This window comes from Myxine glutinosa, chromosome 2, assembly GCF_964187855.1.
Source record: "Myxine glutinosa chromosome 2, kmMyxGlut1.1, whole genome shotgun sequence".
Classification (NCBI taxonomy): Eukaryota; Metazoa; Chordata; class Myxini; order Myxiniformes; family Myxinidae; genus Myxine; species Myxine glutinosa.
In genome coordinates, this window is record NC_136262.1 from 140,887,794 (window position 1) to 140,911,732 (window position 23,939).

The window sequence follows — 23,939 nt, forward strand, 5'->3', positions numbered from 1 at the left end:
CAACACAAGTGCGAAAAGTGGTTTTTCAGAACCAACACAAGTGCGAAAAGTGGTTTTTTCCACACTAATACAAGTGCAAAAGTGGTTTCCTGCACCAACACAAGTGCGAAAAGTGGTTTTCAACACTAACACAAGTGCGAAAAGTGGTTTTTCAGCACTAACACAAGTGCGAAAAGTGGTTTTTCAACACTAACACAAGTGCGAAAAGTGGTTTTTCAACACTAACACAAGTGCGAAAAGTGGTTTTTCAACACTAAAACAAGTGCGAAAAGTGGTTTTTCAACACTATCACAAGTGCAAAAAGTGTTTTTTCCACACTAATACAAGTGCAGAAGTGGTTTCCTCCACCAACACAAGTGCGAAAAGTGGTTTTTCAACACTAACACAAGTGCGAAAAGTGGTTTTTCAACACTAACACAGGTGCGAAAAGTGGTTTCCTTCACCAACACAAGTGCGAAAAGTGGTTTTTCAACACTAACACAAGTGCGAAAAGTGGTTTTTCAACACTAACACAAGTGCGAAAAGTGGTTTTTCAACACTAATACAAGTGCAAAAGTGGTTTCCTGCACTAACACAAGTGCGAAAAGTGGTTTTTCAACACTAACACAAGTGCAAAAAGTGTTTTTTCCACACTAATACAAGTGCAAAAGTGGTTTCCTGCACTAACACAAGTGCGAAAAGTGGTTTTTCAACACTAACACAAGTGCGAAAAGTGGTTTTTGAACACTATCACAAGTGCAAAAAGTGTTTTTTCCACACTAACACAAGTGCGAAAAGTGGTTTCCTGCACCAACACAAGTGCGAAAAGTGGATTTTCAACACTAACAAGTGCGAAAAGTGGTTTTTCAACACTAACACAAGTGCGAAAAGTGGTTTTTCAACACTACCACAAGTGCGAAAAGTGTTTTTTCCACACTAATACAAGTGCAAAAGTGGTTTCCTGCACCAACACAAGTGCGAAAAGTGGTTTCCTGCACCAACACAAGTACGAAAAGTGTTTTTTCAACATTAACACAACTGTGAAAAGTGTTTTTCCACACTAATACAAGTGCAAAAGTGGTTTCCTGCACCAACACAAGTGCAAAAAGTGGTTTTTCAACACTAACACAAGTGCGAAAAGTGGTTTTTCAACACTAACACAAGTGCGAAAAGTGGTTTTTCAACACTACCACAAGTGCGAAAAGTGGTTTTTCAACACTAACACAAGTGCGAAAAGTGGTTTTTCAACACTAACACAAGTGCAAAAAGTGGTTTTTCAACACTAATACAAGTGCAAAAGTGGTTTCCTGCACCAACACAAGTGCGAAAAGCGGTTTTTCAACACTAACACAAGTGCGAAAAGTGGTTTTTCAACACTATCACAAGTGCAAAAAGTGGTTTTCCACACTAATACAAGTGCAAAAGTGGTTTTTCAACACTAACACAGGTGCGAAAAGTGGTTTTTCCACACTAATACAAGTGCAAAAGTGGTTTCCTGCACCAACACAAGTGCGAAAAGTGGTTTTTCAACACTAACACAGGTGCGAAAAGTGGTTTCCTTCACTAACACAAGTGCGAAAAGTGGTTTTTCAACACTAACACATGTGCGAAAAGTGGTTTTTCCACACTAACACAAGTGCGAAAAGTGGTTTTTCAACACTAACATGTACGAAAAGTGTTTTTTCCACACTAATACAAGTGCAAAAGTGGTTTCCTGCACCAACACATGCGAAAAGTGGTTTTTCAACACTACCACAAGTGCGAAAAGTGGTTTTTCCACACTAATACAAGTGCAAAAGTGGTTTTTCAACACTAACACAAGTGCGAAAAGTGGTTTTTCCACACTAATACAAGTGCGAAAAGTGGTTTTTCAACACTAACACAAGTGCGAAAAGTGGTTTTTGCACACTAATACAAGTGCAAAAGTGGTTTTTCAACACTAACACAAATGCGAAAAGTGGTTTTTCAGCACTAACACAAGTGCGAAAAGTGGTTTTTCAACACTATCACAAGTGCGAAAAGTGGGTTTTCAACACTAACACAAGTGCGAAAAGTGGTTTCCTGCACCAACACAAGTGCGAAAAGTGGTTTTTCAACACTAACACAAGTGCTAAAAGTGGGTTTTCAACACTAACAAGTGCGAAAAGTGGTTTTTCAACACTAACAAGTGCGAAAAGTGGTTTTTCAACGCTATCACAAGTGTAAAAAGTGTTTTTTTCCACACTAATACAAGTGCAAAAGTGGTTTTTCAACACTAACACAAGTGCGAAAAGTGGTTTTTCCACACTAACAAGTGCAAAAAGTGGTTTTTCCACACTAATACAAGTGCAAAAGTGGTTTACTGCACCAACACAAGTGCGAAAAGTGGTTTTTCAACACTAACACAAGTGCGAAAAGTGGTTTTTCCACACTAATACAAGTGCAAAAGTGGTTTTCAATGCCAGCACAAGTGACAAAAGTGGTTCTGCAACACAAGCTCTATTCTGGAAAGTGGTTTTAAACACCAGCACAAGTGCAGAAAATGGTTTTGCAACACCAGCACAAGGGTGGAAAGTGGTTTTCAATGCCAGCACAAGTGCGTAAAATGGTTTTGCAACACTAACACAAGTGCAAAAAGTGGGTTTCAATGCCAGCACAAGTGACAAAAGTGGTTCTGCAACACAAGCTCTATTCTGGAAAGTGGTTTTAAACACCAGCACAAGTGCAGAAAATGGTTTTGCAACACCAGCACAAGGGTGGAAAGTGGTTTTGCAACACTGACAAGTGCAAAAAGTGGTTTTCAATGCCAGCATAAGTGAAAAAAGTGGTTCTGCAACACCAGCTCTATTCTGGAAAGTGGTTTTCAATGCCAGCACATGTGCGAAAAGTGGTTTTGCAACAGCAACGCATGTGAGACAAATGGTTTTGCAACACTAACACAAGTGCGAAAAGTGGTTTTGCAACAAAAACACAAGTGTAAAAGTGGTTTTGCAACACTAACCCAATTGCGATTTGTGGTTTTCAACACTGGTGCAAGTGCGAAAAGTGGTTTTGCAACACGAACACAAGTGAGACAAATGGTTTTGCAACACTAACACGTGCGAAAAGTGGTTTTGCAACATAAACAAGTGTAAACGTGGTTTTCAATGCCAGCACAAGTGCAGAAAGTGGTTTTGCAATACTAGGACATGTGTGAAAAGTGGTTTTCAATGCCAGCACAAGTGACAAAAGCGGTTCTGCAACAAGCTCTAGTCTGGAAAGTGGTTTTCAATGCCAGCACAAGTGCGGAAAATGGTTTTGCAACACTAACACAAGTGCAAAAAGTGGTTTTGCAACACCAACACAAGTGAGACAAATGGTTTTGCAACACTATCACAAGTGCAAAAAGTGGTTTTAAGCACTAACAGGAGCGCGAAAAGTGGTTTTCAACACCAGCAGATGTGCAAAACGTGGTTTTCAACGCCAGCACATGTGCGAAAAGTGGTTTTGCAACACAAACTCAAGTGTGGAAAGTGGTTTTCAATGCCAGCACAAGTGCAGAAAGTGGTTTTGCAATACTAGGACATGTGTGAAAAGTGGTTTTCAATGCCAGCACAAGTGTGGAAAGTGGTTTTGCAACACAAGTGCAAAAGGTGCTTTTCAATGCCAGCACAAGTGACAAAAGCGGTTCTGCAACAAGCTCTAGTCTGGAAAGTGGTTTTCAATGCCAGCACAAGTGCGGAAAATGGTTTTGCAACACTAACACAAGTGCAAAAAGTGGTTTTGCAACACCAACACAAGTGAGACAAATGGTTTTGCAACACTATCACAAGTGCAAAAAGTGGTTTTAAGCACTAACAGGAGCGCGAAAAGTGGTTTTCAACACCAGCAGATGTGCAAAACGTGGTTTTCAACGCCAGCACAAGTGCGAAAAGTGGTTTTGCAACACAAACTCAAGTGTGGAAAGTGGTTTTCAATGCCAGCACAAGTGTGGAAAGTGGTTTTGCAACACTAACACAAGTGCAAAAAGTGGTTTTCAATGCCAGCACAAGTGCGGAAAATGGTTTTGCAACACTAACACAAGTGCAAAAAGTGGTTTTGCAACACCAACACAAGACAAATGGTTTTGCAACACTAACAAGTGCTGAAAGTGGTTTTGAACACTAACAGGAGCGTAAAAAGTGGTTTTCAACACTAGCAGACGTGCAAAAAGTGGTTTTCAACACCAGCACAAGTGCAGAAAGTGGTTTTGCAATCCTAGCACATGTGTGAAAAGTGGTTTTAAATGCCAGCACAAGTGACAAAAGTGGTTTTGCAACACCAACACAAGTGAGACAAATGGTTTTGCAACACTAACACAAGTGCAGAAAGTGGTTTTAAGCACTAACAGGAGCGCGAAAAGTGATTTTCAACACTAGCAGATGTGCAAAAATTGGTTTTCAATGCCAGCACAAGTGTGGAAAGTGGTTTTGCAACACTAACACAAGTGCAAAAAGTGGTTTTCAATGCCAGCACAAGTGACAAAAGTGGTTTTGCAACACTAACACAAGAGCAAAAAGTGGTTTTCAATGCCAGCACAAGTGTGGAAAGTGGTTTTGCATCACTGACACAAGTGCAAAAAGTGGTTTTCAATGCCAGCACATGTGCGAAAAGTGGTTTTGCAACAGCAACGCACGTGAGACAAATGGTTTTGCAACACTAACACAAGTGCGAAAAGTGGTTTTGCAACAAAAACAAGTGTAAAAGTGGTTTTGCAACACTAACCCAATTGCGATTTGTGGTTTTCAACACTGGTGCAAGTGCGAAAAGTGGTTTTGCAACACTAACACAAGTGCAGAAAGTGGTTTTCAATGCCAGCACAAGTGAGAAAAGTGGTTCTGCAACACAAGCTCTAGTCTGGAAAGTGGTTTTCAATACCAGCACAAGTGCGAAAAGTGGTTTTGCAACAGCAATACAAGTGCGAAAAGTGGTTTTGCAACAGCAATACAAGTGCGAAAAGTGGTTTTGCAACACCAACGCAAGAGCAGAAAGTAGTTTTCAATGCCAGCACAAGTGCAGAAAGTGGTTTTGCAATACTAGCACATGTGTGAAAAGTGGTTTTGCAACACTAACACAAGTGCAAAAAGTGATTTTCCACACCAGCACAAGTGCGAAAAGTGGTTTTGCAACACAAACTCAAGTGTGGAAAGTGGTTTCAATGCCAGCACAAGTGCAGAAAGTCGTTCTGCAACACTAGCTCAAGTGTGGAAAGTGGTTTTAAACACCAGCACAAGTGCGGAAAATGGTTTTGCAACACTAACACAAGTGCAAAAAGTGGTTTTGCAACACCAACACAAGTGAGACAAATGGTTTTGCAACACTATCACAAGTGCAAAAAGTGGTTTTAAGCACTAACAGGAGCGCGAAAAGTGGTTTTCAACACCAGCAGATGTGCAGAACGTGGTTTTCAACAACAGCACAAGTGCAAAAAGTGGTTTTGCAACACTAACAAGTGCAGAAAGTGGTTTTGAACACTAACAGGAGCGTAAAAAGTGGTTTTCAACACTAGCAGATGTGCAAAAAGTGGTTTTCAACACCAGCACAAGTGCAGAAAGTGGTTTTGCAATCCTAGCACATGTGTGAAAAGTGGTTTTCAATGCCAGCACAAGTGTGGAAAGTGGTTTTGCAACACTAGCTCTAGTCTGGAAAGTGGTTTTCAATGCCAGCACAAGTGCGAAAAGTGGTCTTTCAACACTAACACAAGTGTGAAAACTGTTTTTTCCACACTAATACAAGTGCAAAAGTGGTTTCCTGCACCAACACAAGTGCGAAGTGTTTTTTGCAACAATAACAAGTGCGAAAACTGGCTTTGCAACACGAGCATGAGTGCAAAAAGTGGTTTTGCAACACTAACACAAGTGTGATAAGTAGTTTTCAACACTGGCAAGTGTGCTGAAAGTGGTTTTCAACGGCAGCAGAAGTGTGGAAATTGGTTTTTGCAACACTAACTCAAGTGACAAGTGGTTCTGCAACACAAGCTCTAGTCTGGAAAGTGGTTTTCAACGCCAGCACAAGTACGAAAAGTGGTTTTGCAACACTAACACAAGTGCGAAAAGTCATTTTGCAACACTAATACAAGTGCGAAAAGTCATTTTGCAACACTAACACAAGTGCAAAAAGTGGTTTTGCAACACCAACACAAGTGAGACAAATGGTTTTGCAACACTAACACAAGTGCAGAAAGTGGTTTTAAGCACTAACAGGAGCGCGAAAAGTGATTTTCAACACTAGCAGATGTGCAAAAATTGGTTTTCAATGCCAGCACAAGTGTGGAAAGTGGTTTTGCAACACTAACACAAGTGCAAAAAGTGGTTTTCAATGCCAGCACATGTGCGAAAAGTGGTTTTGCAACAGCAACGCACGTGAGACAAATGGTTTTGCAACACTAACACAAGTGCGAAAAGTGGTTTTGCAACAAAAACAAGTGTAAAAGTGGTTTTGCAACACTAACCCAATTGCGATTTGTGGTTTTCAACAATGGTGCAAGTGCGAAAAGTGGTTTTGCAACATTAACACAAGTGCAGAAAGTGGTTTTCAATGCCAGCACAAGTGAGAAAAGTGGTTCTGCAACACAAGCTCTAGTCTGGAAAGTGGTTTTCAATGCCAGCACAAGTGCGAAAAGTGGTTTTGCAACAGCAATACAAGTGCGAAAAGTGGTTTTGCAACACCAACACAAGTGAGACAAATGGTTTTGCAACACCAACGCAAGAGCAGAAAGTAGTTTTCAATGCCAGCACAAGTGCAGAAAGTGGTTTTGCAATACTAGCACATGTGTGAAAAGTGATTTTCACTGCCAGCACAAGTGTGGAAAGTGGTTTTGCAACACTAACACAAGTGCAAAAAGTGGTTTTCAATGCCAGCATAAGTGAGAAAAGTGGTTCTGCAACACAAGCTCTATTCTGGAAAGTGGTTTTCAATGCCAGCACATGTGCGAAAAGTGGTTTTGCAACAGCAACGCAAGTGAGACAAATGGTTTTGCAGCACTAACGCAAGTGCGAAAAGTGGTTTTGCAACACGAACACAAGTGCGAAAAGTGGTTTTCAATGCCAGCACAACTGCAGAAAGTGGTTTTGCAATACTAGCACATGTGTGAAAAGTGGTTTTCAATGCCAGCACGTCACAAAAGTGGTTCTGCAACACAAGCTCTAGTCTGGAAAGTGGTTTTCAATGCCAGCACAAGTGCGAAAAATGGTTTTGCAACAGCAATACAAGTGCGAAAAGTGGTTTTGCAACACCAACACAAGTGAGACAAATGGTTTTGCAACACCAACGCAAGTGCAGAAAGTAGTTTTCAATGCCAGCACAAGTGCAGAAAGTGGTTTTGCAATACTAGCACATGTGTGAAAAGTAGTTTTCACTGCCAGCACAATTGTGGAAAGTGGTTTTGCAACACTAACACAAGTGCAAAAAGTGGTTTTCAATGCCAGCACAAGTGAGAAAAGTGGTTCTGCAACACTAGCTCTAGTGTGGAAAGTGGTTTTAAACACCAGCACAAGTGCGATAAGAGGTTTTGCAACACTAACCCAATTGCGATTTGTGGTTTTCAACACTGGCGCAAGTGCAAAAAGTGGTATTGCAACACTAACACAAGTGTGAAAAGTGGTTTTGCAACACTCACACAAGTGTGATTAGTCGTTTTGCAACACTAACACAAGTCCGGTAAGTTGTTTTGAATGCCAGTACGAGTGCGGAAAGTGCTTTTTGCAACAACACAAGTGCGAAAGTGGTTTTGCAACACTAACACAAGTGCAAAAAGTGGTTTTCAATGCCAGCACAAGTGACAAAAGTGGTTCTGCAACACAAGCTCTAGTCTGGAAAGTGGTTTTCAATGCCAGCACAAGTGCGAAAAGTGGTTTTGCAACAGCAACACAAGGGAGACAAATGGTTTTGCAACACTAACACAAGTGCAAAAAGTGGTTCTGCAACACAAGCTCAAGTGTGGAAAGTGGTTTCAATGCCAGCACAAGTGCAGAAAGTCGTTCTGCAACACTAGCTCAAGTGTGGAAAGTGGTTTTAAACACCAGCACAAGTGCGGAAAATGGTTTTGCAACACTAACACAAGTGCAAAAAGTGGTTTTGCAACACCAACACAAGGGAGACAAATGGTTTTGCAACACTAACACAAGTGCAAAAAGTGGTTCTGCAACACAAGCTCAAGTGTGGAAAGTGGTTTCAATGCCAGCACAAGTGCAGAAAGTCGTTCTGCAACACTAGCTCAAGTGTGGAAAGTGGTTTTAAACACCAGCACAAGTGCGGAAAATGGTTTTGCAACACTAACACAAGTGCAAAAAGTGGTTTTGCAACACCAACACAAGGGAGACAAATGGTTTTGCAACATTAACACAAGTGCAAAAAGTGGTTTTAAGCACTAACAGGAGCGCGAAAAGTGGTTTTCAACACTAGCAGATGTGCAAAACGTGGTTTTCCATGCCAGCACAAGTGTGGAAAGTGGTTTTGCAACACTAACACGTGCAAAAAGTGGTTTTGCAACACCAACACAAGGGAGACAAATGGTTTTGCAACATTAACACAAGTGCAAAAAGTGGTTTTAAGCACTAACAGGAGCGCGAAAAGTGGTTTTCAACACTAGCAGATGTGCAAAACGTGGTTTTCCATGCCAGCACAAGTGTGGAAAGTGGTTTTGCAACACTAACACGTGCAAAAAGTGGTTTTCAATGCCAGCACAAGTGAGAAAGTGGTTCTGCAACACAAGCTCTAGTCTGGAAAGTGGTTTTCAATGCCAGCACAAGTGCAGAAAATGAATTCCCAATACCACCACTTTGAGGGACTTAATGCGTGAGGCAAACTGGGTCAATGCGGCAGATGGACAGGTGGACATGCCCAAGGAGGCTAAGACAGTACAGACGAATAGATTGATAGAGGCCATAAGAAAATTGCCACCTGTGACAGATTGGAACACAGTGGTTCCACGCAAGCAGAAACCAGGCGAAGATGCTAGCGATTATTTGGACAGATTGCGAGATGTTTTCCAACTATATTCGGGAATCGACCGGGCACACATAGACAATGCCTTAAAACCTCTTTTTATTAATGGTTTGTTGCCACAATTGAAGAATGAAGTGGAAAGACAGTGTATTGCTTGGGAAGGCAAGCCAATGCAAGAAATATTGAATTATGCCTTGCATCATCAGGGAATTCAGGTCAGGAACAGTGCTGTAAATGCCAAAAACATTGATGCAATTACAGACAAGCCCTGATGACTACGAATCAACGCAATAGGTTTCTGGGCAACAACGCAATAATGCACCAGGAGATAACCGGAGATTGGAGTGGCAACCCAGAGACTCAGAGATGAAGCCCAGAAATACAAGTGAACAGGTGGACAGACCAGGCAACGACAGAAACCGGTGTTTCAATTGTGGAGAAATGGGACATTGGAAAAGAAGATGTCCGTATGTCAACAAAACACGATTTCGCAAGGGAGAACCAAGATTAAGGGTACCAGAGTGTACCGGTACCTCAAATAATGATTAGGCCTTCATTGCTGCAGATTCCGAATGATGACTGGCCTCAACAGATTAAATCATTAAACCAACATGAATAACTGTTGACGCTTCTTGTGTCTGGAAAAAAAAAAAATCTGAGAAGTTTTCGGAGCAAGAATGATTTTTTGCTTGGTAGCGACTTAATAATTAATTGATCAAATGCCAAAACTGGAGATTTTTGGAACATGAATTAAAAGATCCAGAATTAGAGTTCATTCTGGTAGCTTCATATTTGTAAATTATAAATGTGGTTTTAGGGAGCATTTTGGGCAACACAATTTTTTTAAATTTTATGAACGTGGAAAATTGCTTTGCAAGGTTTGGACGCCAAGTGACAAGCGTCACATGATTATAACGTGGGCATTTTGGATTATTCTTTTGCATGATTGATAGGTCAGTGGTCGACTGACATGTAAATGGATGTATTGTCAAATTGGGATACATTATAGTGGGAACCAAAGGGTAATTTCAATATGACGTTAGAGGGGTTTTCTGAAAATAAACTTTTTGTCTATTTGTGTGATTAGCGTTAAAACATTAAGGGACAAATTTTACAAAATAAAAGATAAAATTGACACATATTTTGATCTGTTAATAATGGTTCCAACGTAAACACATATACATAATGCTTGGGTTTGTGTACGTTTGAGTGTCAATGTTTGTGTTTTGTTTTATGTGTCAATCCTATAAGATTGTTGAAACCGACAATGTGCTTGTCTGGAAATGGATAGTTTCATGTGGATGGGATCGCATATCCAGAAAATTCGTAAAATAAAATAGAAATATCATTCGATTATGAAAATTATCCCTTCTGTTAAGGGCGATGGAATATACAGATTTGATGTGCTGGGTTATGAGCAGCCATTAATTAATAGTAAAATTGTGAGGAGGTTTGGGATTCCGTGGTTAATCGAATTTATATGAGAATAAAAGCTATTTATGGATATGAGCTTCATAAAAATATGATGAGGGAGTACAAAATTAGCCAAATTTGGAAGAGGTCTTCTACTGACTTCCCAGAGTACTCTGCTCATAGATTTTGACATATATAAACTGGACTTTTATCAGCATATAAATTGTGCTGTATGTATGGATATGTCTTAGGCATAGATGATATGGGCAGATAGTAAAGAAAATTTTGCTGAATTGAACTATTGTAAGTTTTAAAAACGGAATGCATTGTGCATCTTAAACCCAAGGGGCAGACATGAACGCGCCGTTACGTTATTTAACCTCGGAACGCGATGTTACGTGTACCTGCAACATGTTTTGTTCATCTGGCACACCTATATTGGCATACAGGTGTTAGTAGTATTCACTAGGCGCATGACATGGATAAGCAACAGTTACGGGGGCGTAAAACCACTTACTTGGATATTTTCTACAAAAATAGGGGTTTCAATAAGTGGTAGCTGTACACATGGGATTCACCAAATTAAGTTATGGAGTTTCAACAAAGTTACTGGTAAACAGAAGGGGAATGAATAGTAAATACATTCTTCAATGCTGGGTAGATTAAATGAGATATTACAAAGACTTATAAGAGCTATTGTTCTTCCTTATAGCAGTAGGGGAGAAAATTAGATCCGTTTATAAAATAAATTTGTTGACCCTTTGAAGTTAATTCTTTAAATTGATTGTTTCACTCGTAATTCGAGTTCAAATTAGAAATAGTTTGGTAGAGCTTTGGTCAAAACCTTTGGTTGCAGTGTTTTGGAACGGATTGACAGACCATAGGAAGTTGATAAGAATATAAACAAATATGGACCCCGGGAGATAGGGGGAGCAGGGTAAGGCAAGCAATCAGATTTATGTTACATATTAAGGGATTTTTATTTACCTTTTAGGAAGCTTGTTAGTTGGTATATAATGTTGAATGTCATTGACATATAATTATGTTATAGGTATGAACATATACAAGGGATAGCTTACATGTTTTACAGATGGATACAGGTGGGACAAAGGGAAAGACCTTATCAAGACAAGGCGACAAATCAGGGGAACACAAAGACTTCTACTTCGGATACTCCTTGAAAATGGTGATATTCATCCTAGGAATGAGTTCTCTAGTAGTGGGGACTCTGTTGCATGCATTACTTCAGGGTAATGAGAGAACAAAACGCAACATTGGTGGCCGACATACAAATATATGATTATGCGGTACGACATAAGCAAAGGAGAAGTTTGATGGAAGATAGGGACACACCTTTAGAACCCGATGGATTACACGGGATTAATACTTTTTTACATTTAGCCCACACAAGGGCTGATATAGCAAATGAAAGTAATTGTTGGATATGCACACAAATGCCACATTCTAGTGAGAACGGAGTACCATTGGAGGCAGTTCCTTTTGGTTGGGATGAATTGTGTAGTCGCTTCCCAAAGAGGTTGGTAGCAACAATACCTTATTTACCAATGGCGATGATGCTAGGGAATGTTGGTTGGGAAAAAGGGGGGATATCAATGTGAGGAATTTGCAGACAGATATAGGCCTAAATATGACAATGAAGTTATGCCCCCTTCCGTAACTATTCAACAACAAATGAAAGGGCTCCTATGTTTCGTCCGACATCGGACCAAGGAGAATAATAAGTTTATGGGGAACTCCACCTGCCACCATTATAGTTACGAATTGGGCTATATAAGATTGCTTGTCCCAGTAAAGGACACTAGCTTAAAGATGATATCTTTGTATTGGGAAGGAACTTGGATGTCAGATACTACATGGACCTATAATAATACATATTTTATATGTGGACACAAGGCGTATGCGTATCTCCCACTGACATGGTCAGGATCGTGCTTTCTTGGGTTTGTACTTCCACACATGCGCTTGTTAACAGAGTCACCAATGCGCATCCTGCATGCGAGGCAGAAAAGAACTCTTAGTATGGGAGAATGGGTTGGAATGGTAGTATTTCCATTTTATGGCACCTGGAAGGCAGGACATGAACTACGGCAAATGGCATTGGCTATAGAAACATTGGCATATAGAACGGCTAGTGGATTGACAAACCTTACAAGTGAGCTGGCAGCAACAAGAACCATGGCATTACAAAATCGTATGGCATTAGATATGCTGTTAGCGGAAAGAGGAGGTACATGCGCAGTGATTGGTACAGATTGTTGTACATATATACCTGATAATTCGGGAGACGTATATAACATAGCCGATACAATAAGACAAGAGGGAGCAAGATATCACGATTATGTAAAAGGGGGTGCTTTTGCATGGTTGGAGAATACATTCGGAGGAGTGGCAGCTAAGATACTCCAATACTTGTTTGTTGGATTAGTTGTTATATTGGCAATAGTTTTAGTGATGGCTTGCTTGAAAACCTTGGTAACGGTGGGTTTGAAGAAGATAACAAATAACACTATGATAGTGCATGAAGCACCACATGCAGAAATAAATGAAGCAGCAAATGAGGAAATACATGTGGAACCACAAGAGGAAGACTTTTATGGCGACATAAATGTTGAGATTAAAAGATTGAATCAAGTAATGTTGCAAATGAATACAGTAGAGCTGAGATAAGGACATAACAAACCATTGTGAATGGTGTCCGTTTTACGAGTTAGTGAACTCGTATCACCATAAGATACACTATTAAAAGAAAAAGTGGGGAGGACTATGCTAATAATACATTATGCATAGTTTGCTGTTTGCAAGATTTGCTGGGAATTAGATATTCCTGTTGATGATTTTACTTATATACACTCAATAATGCATTTATTTTCTTTAAGTAGTGTTAAAATAACTGCATGAGTTTAATTTTTGAATTATATGAACCTGAAAGCAATTGTGGATGTTATTCTTAGGTTAGTAGTATAAAACACATACTTGATTTGAATATTATTCGTGTGAAACTGTTATAAGATAAACATGATTAATTAAAATATCGTGATTTCATGTTACAATGTACCCCATCTGATTCAATATGTGTGGCGAGCAGATATAAATGTGGCAGAGTAAAGGAAAGACCAGGTCACATCTCAAATGGAGTGATGACGACATCTGGAAAGAAGTTCGAAAAAGAAAATTTGTGGCTAAAATGAAGTTAATTTGGCATACACCCTCCGTCTCAAAGAATGATGAAGACATACTCCTTTGTAAGATTGGAGATGGATGTTTACCTTCACCAAGGGAGATTTATGTGACCATTGGCCTGGATCACACTGCAACATATGAAAGAAGGGCGATCACCTACTTTTGTTCGAATGCTTCGGACATTCATCACGTCAGCAATTGCAGGACAACGACATTTTACCTGCAACTTCCACGGGATGCGGTGATGTGTGTTATTACTTCACCAACTTCCGGGGAGCCAGCATGGAGCTACAAGCGAACGGCTGTGCCTTTTCTTCACAACAGCTGTGCACGGTTCTGCTGGGTGCTCCTGGTATGGACCATGGACAACTTGAGTACCATGGTCCCAACATCATCATTGCGGATGCATCCGGCATCCCTGTTCCACATCTTGCTGGCCAACCAACATCACATCAACACTTGCTCCATACTCATGATGAGTGAGGAGGCAAGTCAACGACAATTGGATGAAGGCCTTGTTCAAATCTACTTTGGCTCACAGCAAGAGTGGCAAGAATGTTACATGCAAAAGCAGGGTCAGTTTGTGACTCTGCCCAGCTATCACAACAGCAGAAAATCCTACGCAAAATAGTGTAGGTGCCATGAAGACATCAGAAGAAAATGTTTCATACTTGAATTTCAAACACGAGTGATCAGCCCCTTCTTTTCAATAAAAGTCAACATTTGTGTCAAAGCAAACGTATTGCCAAATGTTGCAGATGTTTTATTATTTTAATGGTGAACTGAAATTATTGTGTTTTGGTAAAGGTGAAGTGTTGTATGCTTTATGCAAATGAAGTGAATTGCATTCTTAATATGGAAAGAGAAATGTTTTGTGATCATATTCTTCCAGAATGACGGTGTATGCCTTAGTGAATGGGAAAATTGGATTACCAAATTTGTGGGTCGAATATTAAATAGGTTGATGTTTAGATTAATGATTAATATAAACAAAAAGAAAAAAATGAGGAATTGTGGAGGCATATATAATTATTTATATTCTCCTTCGCTCATGTTAAAAATGTGTTTTTCTCTTAAATGAAGCTTGGAACATTCTTGTTCGGAGAGGTCAGGAAGTAGTGACCTATAGGATAGATAAAAAGGTGTTTTCTCACGTTAACTGTAACAGCTGTCTAAGATAGCCCTTAGGATTCTCTAAGATACAACCCAGACTGTTCCACTGTCTGAGCCGTGCGGAGTCTTGAATTCCTTACCTTATATGGAAGTGAACATTGATAATAAAAGGTAAAGTGGGACTTCGCAAGGGGTGTTGCGCTGACCAGGAGGGAGGGAGAAGACCTGCTCAGAAGAAGATTGAGCCATGACCGGCTGAACAAGAATTCGTCAAAAGTTCAGTTCGTTTCTTAAGTATAGTGATTATCTTGAATTAGTACGTTATCCCCTACCTTTATGAGTTTGTAATAAACAGAACAAAAGTGAACAAAAGTGGAGTCTTCCTTTATCTTAGAAAAGAGGAATAATTCCATACTGTCAACCATTTTCTTTCCTGCTTGTAAATATCGCTGCACCCTTCATTGTTGCGATCGCTGTACATTTTGATTTACATTCCCCCATTGTTCCCTTTACGTGCACCTTCCCCTCCCACCTTGAACATTAAAGTCCTTGAGTTCCCTCCCCCATTTTGCATGATCCCACCTGTGCTTTGTAAACTAATCACAATAAGCCTCTCATTGACGTTCCTTTCCAACCTGTCCGTGGCTGCCTTTTCTTCCATTGATCCAGCACTGTTCGCACTTAATTTAGCTCGGGAGATTAGCATTCCCCGACTAATTGGCTCGTTAGTCTGGGTTGCACCAGCAGTTGCTCGGCTGCCCTCATTACAGATCTAATACAAGATTAGTGCATAGTCGAGGGCGCATGTCCTGGCCAGAAGGTCACATGACATTCAGTTAAACAGAATTAGACGGCCGACACTGAAGCATTTGATTAACCGATTCGCACTCGCGGTTGATTAGCAATCTGCTGCAGCACAAAGTTATCCATGTGCAGTATCCACAGGCAGGAGGTTTGAGGGGAACCGAGGCTACCCCTCCCCCCCCGCTCCCCACCCCCTCTTCGTAGACCCAAAACCCATTTAGGGTTCAAGTTAGTGCAATGTTCAAAGTTAATTGCCAATCGCTGAAGCGTGATTATCTAATGCAGATCAATACCTAATCACAAACACTTAAATAACAAAGAAACTTTTACAAGTCAGTGAGATCATGTTCAACAGTGTTTAAGACCTCGAAGCAACCACTGCATGGCTTATAATTGGTAGTTTGCATGGGTCTGTGAATATGGATGCGTTATGACTGCTTGACTATTAGCTCAAGAGACAGCAGAAGAGGATAGGATTAGGGCAGTTCGCTGATGTGCATTGAGAATCTTCAAGGATAGATGCAATCCTCTGGAGAAGTACGACAATATCAAATTTGTCCGGAGTTACAGACTCTCGAAGGAATCATTTTGTTGGCTGCAGAATCCAGTGCAAGATGACCTGGATCAACCTACGATGACGAGCAATTCACCGAATCCCCTCCAACAATTGTCCATAGTGCTGCGATTCCATGCAAGTACATAATTTCAATTGGATGTTGGAGATATGGGCGGTGTTTCACAGGCTAATCGGCTGTTTAGGCACGAATAGTTCAACGGATGTTAATCTCCCTTCATAAATTGCTATTTAGACGGGTGATTAGCTGTGCGTGTACAATGATGTTTTTTGTCACCGTATTAGATAAGGGTTAGGGTTAGGCATGTGTTAGCAAGACGCTAGCTAAACGCCTTTCATAAATTCGGCCCATACAGTTTAGTTTCAAGTTGAATTTTTTTTTTTTTATAAGTACAGTACTATGATTTTTTTTTCTTTGGTGTAGATGTTGGTGTACTTCTTTAGTAACAAGTATCACCATATGAAACAACATACTGAGCTGTCTGTATTGTAAGAAATTGCAAATGTCACAAAATACTCAAATAAACGAACAGTTTAAATGTTCAGAAAGATATGAAAACGCTGAGCATTTCGTGCTCTGGCACAATCCAGTGTTAAACATAATTAATGATCAAGGATTCACTAAAAATGGATGTGGGGCAGAGAGGGGAGGGAGTAATAAACTTTATGGCTCAGATGCCAGGATTCGTAATCACCTGTACAGGGTAATCAAACTCAGGTTGAAAAAAAGAAAAAAAAAATGTATGCAAAAAAAACTGACTGGTTATATGAATCAAACAATCACCAGAATCCTAAATATCCACAATGGGACTCAAAAAAAGCCCAAATATGATAAGCCATTTTGCATGCAACTTTGTCTGTGGTACAAGTAGATGTACCAATGCAACATGTGTAGAGAACAATTAAAACCGATTATAGAAAATAAAACGAATACAAAAAGTTAGATATGTTCATATTTATATACATGGAAGAAATTAACAAATGAGATGCTTCGTTCGACACAAATTATGGTATATGTTCTTTTTAAAAAATTCACATTTCGTAAAAACAAAAACAAAAGAAAATTGCTGTCATGGAGGCACATGCCCTGCATAAGGCCTCAAAACCACCTCGAGTGATCAATAAAACCCAACACCGCATTATATTACAGTAAACATGCAAAAACAGTAGCATTCATCGAAACATACACAAGCTCCCCGATTGATAGTTAGGCGCTAAAAAATACATTATTCAAGGTCCTCGATACCACAATGATAAACATCACAAAGGTTTGTGCAAAATTTCAGTTGCAGGTACAAGGATGGACCTCCTCATTAAAATATATTTTGTCAACTTTGTCTTTTTCACCATCTGATTAAATCCACAGTTATAGAATTGGCCCGAAATGGACACACACACACGGACGACGCACACACACACACACACACACACACACACACACACACACACACACACACACACACACACACACACACCACACACACACACGGACGCCACACACACACACACACGGACGACACACACACACACACGGACGACACACACACACACACGGACGACACACACACACACACACACACACACACACACACACACACACACACACACACACACACACACACACACACACACACACATACACACACACACACACACACACACACACTTTCTCCAAAACAGATAAAGATATTCAAATGAAGCATAGACAGAGACTAATATCAATCTTTATTCTGCCATGGTGCATATATATTTCTTAACATAATCACCACACATCTCTGCCAACGTTCAAGTAGTTTTGTGATGCCGTCACAATAGAACTGCATGTCCTGCTGACTTAACCAGCGATTCACAGCAGCGTTGCCATCAGTGTCAGAAGAAAAATGTTCTCCACAAGGCTGTTCCTTAAGTTTTCGGAAGAGATGAAAATTTGACAAAGCCAATTCGGGATTGGTGAACCTTTGTAGCAGTACTCCATTGAGCATCCATTACTCTCAGGATCGTAATGGTGTGCCCAATTCTAATCTCCAGTGCTTCACTACAACGACAACGTTGTGCCACCCTCTGCCATCTTGTCTAACGTAGCACTGAGACATTTAGCGTCAGAATCACGAGACTTCGCACGCCGTGGTGGAAAGCACTAATGTGCAGGCTGATCTTTGTTTCATTTGAATATCTTTACCTGCTTCGGAGAACAATAATTGGAGGCATTACTTTTCAACACACCCTCGTATCTCCAAACAGCACAGCAGCCACCGACCGGTTCTCGGAATGGTTTGATTTTGGCATCTTCTCTGCCCAATCAGTTCCAGTGGCTCAGGTCAGGGTTTGCCAGGGAGTCGAGAGGTCAGCCCATTCTCATTCCTCCCGATGGATTATTATCACCACCATACAATGTTTGTCTATATGTTGGTCTCATTCCAGGGGATGTCTGTCTTAAAGAAGCGACGGATAAGATTTTCCAGCTCACGGCGTGCACGACTTTCCTCGTCTAAGCCCAGTCGCAAGGCCTGCGTCTCCTCGGATTGGTGAAATTGGGGGGAAAAGGAAGCAAAATAAATAAATAAATAAAAACCTTGAAGATATGCTTTATAAATGGGTAATCATTATTTCTCACTCAAAAATTAAAATACGTGAACAGGCATCTCAAAAATGATGGGTGCTCATCTATTTAAATTGCAGAAACAGTACAAATGCGTATTCAAATTGTTGTAGTAACACGACCGAGTCATGTAACAAGACGTCTCTCTGGCCAGGTATATTGGGACAAAAGAAGTTTAAAAAAATTGCAAAACTGGATAATCCATTAAACGGTTCTTCACGATTTGCTATTAAGGCTGATAAAATTTCCACTGATCCAAAGCCATCACCACCACCCCGCCTCCCACCACCAAAGGATTTTCTAAAAAAAAAAAAAAAAAATTCAGGAAAAACTATCGTTCAACTTACTTGTTTGAGTTCTTGCACCGTGTCCTTGAGAGAATAGACAGCATCAACAAGACTTCTGGAGAAACACAAAGTGCAAAACAACAATGAGTCTGACCAAGTTAATGACACTCTTCTCAGGTATTTACATGAACATTATTGCACCATTAGTATTGCAGCGTTCACAAAGGCAGGAGTTTTAGAGATGACTTCGCTTTACTTGGATTGTTTTTGCCGTAGCTTATCGGAAAGCTCTTTTATTCAAATAATATTTTAAATCCAACTCAGCTCTTGGTGCAATCACTTTCAAAGAACGCACCAATTAAATGAGTCCCTTCCTTGTTAACTCGTACAAGTGTAAATGGGCCATTTGCATCTATCTATATTATAAAAGGAGCCATGTCTGTCTGTCTGTTTGTCGTGTTAAAACTTGAGAACAGATTAACGGATTTCAATAAATCCAACTACGGTGGATTCAGGTAACTCCCGCGAGTGTTTGTGATCCAAAATTATTTGTTTATTTTTATAGGTACATGGTCACGCGTGTCAAAACTGCAAATTCTCGGAACTCGAACTTTTTCTGTAACTTGTCATAATAAAGATATGCACCAAGTTTACGTTATGCGTTAAAGCATATGGGAAAAAAAGTCTGAAAAACCACAGGTGGGACGGACGGACAGAGACTGAGAGCAAACCTATAGTCCCCTCCGGCGAAACCGTTAGGGGATTAATAGATATAATCTAGGCTCATATAATCTAGGAAGAGTGAGGTGACAGTGGGGAGAAAGGCAACAAACTTGGTGTGGTAAATAGGACAAGCAAGGGAAGGAACAAACAGGGAAAGAGGTGAGTGAAAGAAACATGGGGAAGCCAAGACAATAAAAGGAGTGTGTGAGGGAAGAATTAATTGGAGTATAATTCAAATGACGAGTGCAGATGCACGATGACAAGAGATGTTGGTGCTCTGCAAACTTGAAGCCCTGGAGAGAAGAGTGGGATTGAAATGACTCGGGATGGTGGTTCCACAGTCTGGAGAAAAGAAGAGCAAGGGGACTAAAGGGAGGGAGAAAGCCTGGATTATGGAATGGTAACAAGGAGAGGGATATGGGAACAACATGTATATCCTGGAGGGACTGGGAAGAGGAGAAGGGCTGAAAGAGCACAGGGAGGTGGATGAGAATAAACGTGGTAGGAATAAACAAACAAAAAAAAATAAACTGGAAGGGCACTTGGTAGAGTGCATACCTCCACCACACCCTCAACCAAAATTTAATTGGCTTGTTCTCATCACCGAACCAACTCATCCACCAATTTTTGTCATAGCTCGTCCACAACTTTTTGAGATATCATGCTATATATCGGTTTTGGCCCCATGTTTGAATGGTGAAAAATCACATTGACAATTTAAAAAATTATCATATTCGGATCTGGATTTCCACCAAAATCGAATAGATTAGTCCTCGTCACACACCCAACCTGTCCACCAAGTTTCATCAAAACCTATCCATAACTTTTTGTGATACCCTGCACATAAGCAAACAAACAGACAGGGGTGAAAACACAACGTCTGTCCACCTTTGGTGGCATCAGTAATAAGAAGAGACCACCAACCTGTTTCCACTTGGAGATCATAGGCCGAGCAAGTTTGTTTTGTGAAAGATGCCGATTATGTTGAGAGCTCTGGATTCTACAGCATTCAGGAAACAGTTTGATGTAGATTATGCAGACACCTGCCATTAGAGGAAAGCAGTTAGGGCAATGAAATGAGGTTACCTTCAGTTGGGTTCACCTTTCTTGAAGGGATGGCAACTTGCTTGATAGAAACTGCACACGGCACAAGACTGTGTGCCAGTGCTGAAAGGATGGATCAGAGTTGTATACGAGACGGGAAAAACCTGTGCATGAGACAGCAAGCTAGCATTCCCAGATGGTGTCGATATCACCAGACCAATCTTTTTAGAGGGAGGGAAAATTGTAGTCCCTGTTAATCAGCCTGGGTGAACTGCCAAACTGCACAGTGGTGAGGAAGGTCTCTAACACCAGCCAAAAAGGTATGAACATTCACAAATTTAGAGTCAGAGGAGCCAAATGGGACAGAGGAATAACAATTTCTTGTACCAAGTCCAGGAGGGAGCACATACCATTTGTAGAGATACAGGTTTGGATGTTTAAAAATCAGTTCAGACCCAAGAACTCTAAATAAAGCTCTAGTGATGATGCTGTGGCTGGGTTGCTGTCGAGTCAACTCCAAGCCAACTTGGTGGCCATTAAAGTCACCACATGTGAGGCAGAGAGTTGGAATGCATGGTTGTTACTTTGGCCTTGTTGGCAGAAATATATGTGTAGATGGAGTTGGCATCACTTGGTGGATGATACACTACACAGACAAAGCGAAGCCTTTTTTGTAGAGCAGGAGAGAAATGCGATTTTCGTAATTGTAAAACAAGAGCCATAACCGAGTGACATCTGCAAGCAGCTTTGAAAATTAAAAAAAAATTAAAAAAATAAGCAAATATATTGTCAGAAACATCACTATAAACTTGCTTCATAATATGACACATTCAAAATGATGTATTCTAACCCAGAATGCTTGGTGTGCACACACAGAAACAAGGAAATGGAGGTGTTCAAGGCATCATAAAATATATCCTGTGTGTGGGAGAAAAGGAAAGTTATCAAAAAGGGCTCTATGCTTCTAAAATAAGCTGAAAATACTTGGAAATGTACCTGAGAGAAAGGGCTGTGCCTCTGCACAACAAACGACAGGGAGGACTTTCTCCGCTCACCGAACGGGCAGCTGCTCATACTGAAAACTCTCAACCATGTGGGCCGGTGCAAAGCCTGAATGGACGGAGTGCGCTACACAAACCTCCGATGGATCGCTAGCAGTGAATGGACTGTGTATCTCATCTGGGTTAGGTGCTTCTGAACATCGATCGGAAGGACATATCTTGGGCTTGTGAATGTACAGGGTAAGCTTAAATTGTTGATACTTACTATTCATCATGTTGGTGGGGGCATAGAGTCAGTTAAAATGCAGAGCACATGCACCAAAGGCCTCATTTTGCATTCATACATCATTCCGAAAGTCTCATATTGTGAAATGCATGTTTTTCAAATACACTATTACAACCTCTTGGGAGAACACACAAAACTCCACATTAATATTGCAGTGACAAATGCTAAAGCCAAAGAATGAAGGGAAGGCAGGGGTGAGGGGGTAAGTCAAGGTTGCCATTGATAAAATATGCATTTAAAACAAGTCTATAGAGGAGAAGGCCTTGTATAAAAGCTGTTACTACTACAAAATAGGGAATTGTATTGGGAAATCAATCAATGCCTGGGGAACATGCAAACCACCCTCCACACCCACTTCTCCTCGATGAGAGTCTTGCCATCATTTTGGTGGCTCTCCATAATAACCTTCTCTTCTTCTGGGAGGATGACATGAGGAGGCGGACACACTGGAAGAAGCAGCATCGAGGGGAGAGAAAGCAAGTGATGTTAATATGTACACCAACAAATCATTGTTAACTTGATTGTGAGATGAGACAGTTAAGAGGGACATTCATATCAATGAGAGGTGCAATCATTTCACACCATCATCTCTCAGAATTAGAAATACTAGGGCATGCCCGTACTATATCTATATCTAAAATTATATCCCCCCCCTCTATTTACATGAAATGGTTTGGTCCAAAGCGAACGGCTTGCGAGTGGTGACAATCCCCCCCCTCTATTTACATGCAATGGTTTGGTCCAAAGCGAACGGCTTCCGGAGTTTGGTAAAGAAATCGCCATCGCGTGCACAAACGCGCAGGAAAGCGAATGAATCGCAAATTCGTTTTTATTAGTTGTAAAACATAGTTTAACGCCAACATAGTTTGCAAACGTGAAATAAATGAATACGCTCTCAAATGTGCCATCCGAGGCAGAGTGTGCCCGCCACGTTCGGCACACGCGATCGTTCGCTGCTCTCTGATTGGTTGAATCGTTTTTTGGACATAGCTCGGTAAGTAATTGTCCGATTAATATGAAACCTTGAAAAGGCACATCCTCGGGTCCCCAGCAATATACCTGGCAAGTTAAAAGTATATCGGACCCGTGGTTGTCGAGAAACAGCGGTCACAGACAAACGTACAGACGTACAGACAGACAGACAGAGATTACTGGAATTATAGATAGATATATAAATTGCTTTAGCACTTGCATGTAAAGGAAAGTGGCTTACAAAGAGATCAAGTACAGTACAGAAACGGCTTGGTGCTCCCTAATACTCCAAGGGGATTTGTTCATTCAATCCCCACTGGCACTATTGTGTGCTCTTTTGCAAAACTGACTATTGTTTATCTTTCCAATCTTTGTTTGTGTCAGTTTTCAAAGTAAAATGTGTCGCCACCTGCAGGCAAACCCCGCATATGCAAGGCATAAAGGGAAGTAGACCTCATCACTAATTGGAAGGTGAAAACTGCCGTATTGGTAAACAACACAAGGCCTCATGGGATGTTGATTGGTTGTTAGCTACAACATGACAATGGACGATTGGTGGCAGAAATAAATTTTGCTGACTTTTTTTTGAAAACTATCACCAATGTTTTTCTGTCTTCAAAATTGTGTTTGTATCGGATTACTTGAAGGAGCTCATTCCTATTATTGAGATAATTCACATACATCATGCACCTTTTAAAGTCAAAACATTTTATTACAAAACAAGTGGCGCTACATTTTCCAAAGCAATAACGATGCTCATTTCATGCACGCGGTGCTTTTTGATAAAACATGTCAGCCATTTTTCTGCAGAGATTTTTATATGTACATGCTGCTTCTGATTCCACATTTCCTGCATACCCTTCCAGCTTCTATTTTTTATGTGTACACTGTGCCTACGGACTCACCATTGAGGTGTCCAGCTTGGGTTCGAACCTCGACCCTGCAATAAACTGTCGTCCTGGTTTTTCACAGGCAGGGTCCAGGCTCACTGGCCAAATTC

At 40.6% G+C, this 23,939-nt stretch overlaps 1 protein-coding gene across 1 annotated transcript in view; it reads right to left on the reverse strand.

The window, feature by feature from the left end:
- Window positions 1-16,498: 16,498 nt before the first annotated feature.
- Window positions 16,499-23,939, reverse strand: part of LOC144890802 (rho guanine nucleotide exchange factor 7-like) — a 37,325-nt gene continuing 29,884 nt past the window's right edge. The window contains exons 10-12 of the mRNA XM_078772640.1: window positions 22,323-22,413; window positions 18,974-19,028; window positions 16,499-18,543 (exon numbers count right to left, since the gene is read on the reverse strand). Coding sequence (XP_078628766.1) covers window positions 18,427-18,543; window positions 18,974-19,028; window positions 22,323-22,413 — 263 coding nt within the window. The 3' untranslated portion in view covers window positions 16,499-18,426. The remainder of the gene's footprint in view (window positions 18,544-18,973; window positions 19,029-22,322; window positions 22,414-23,939) is intronic.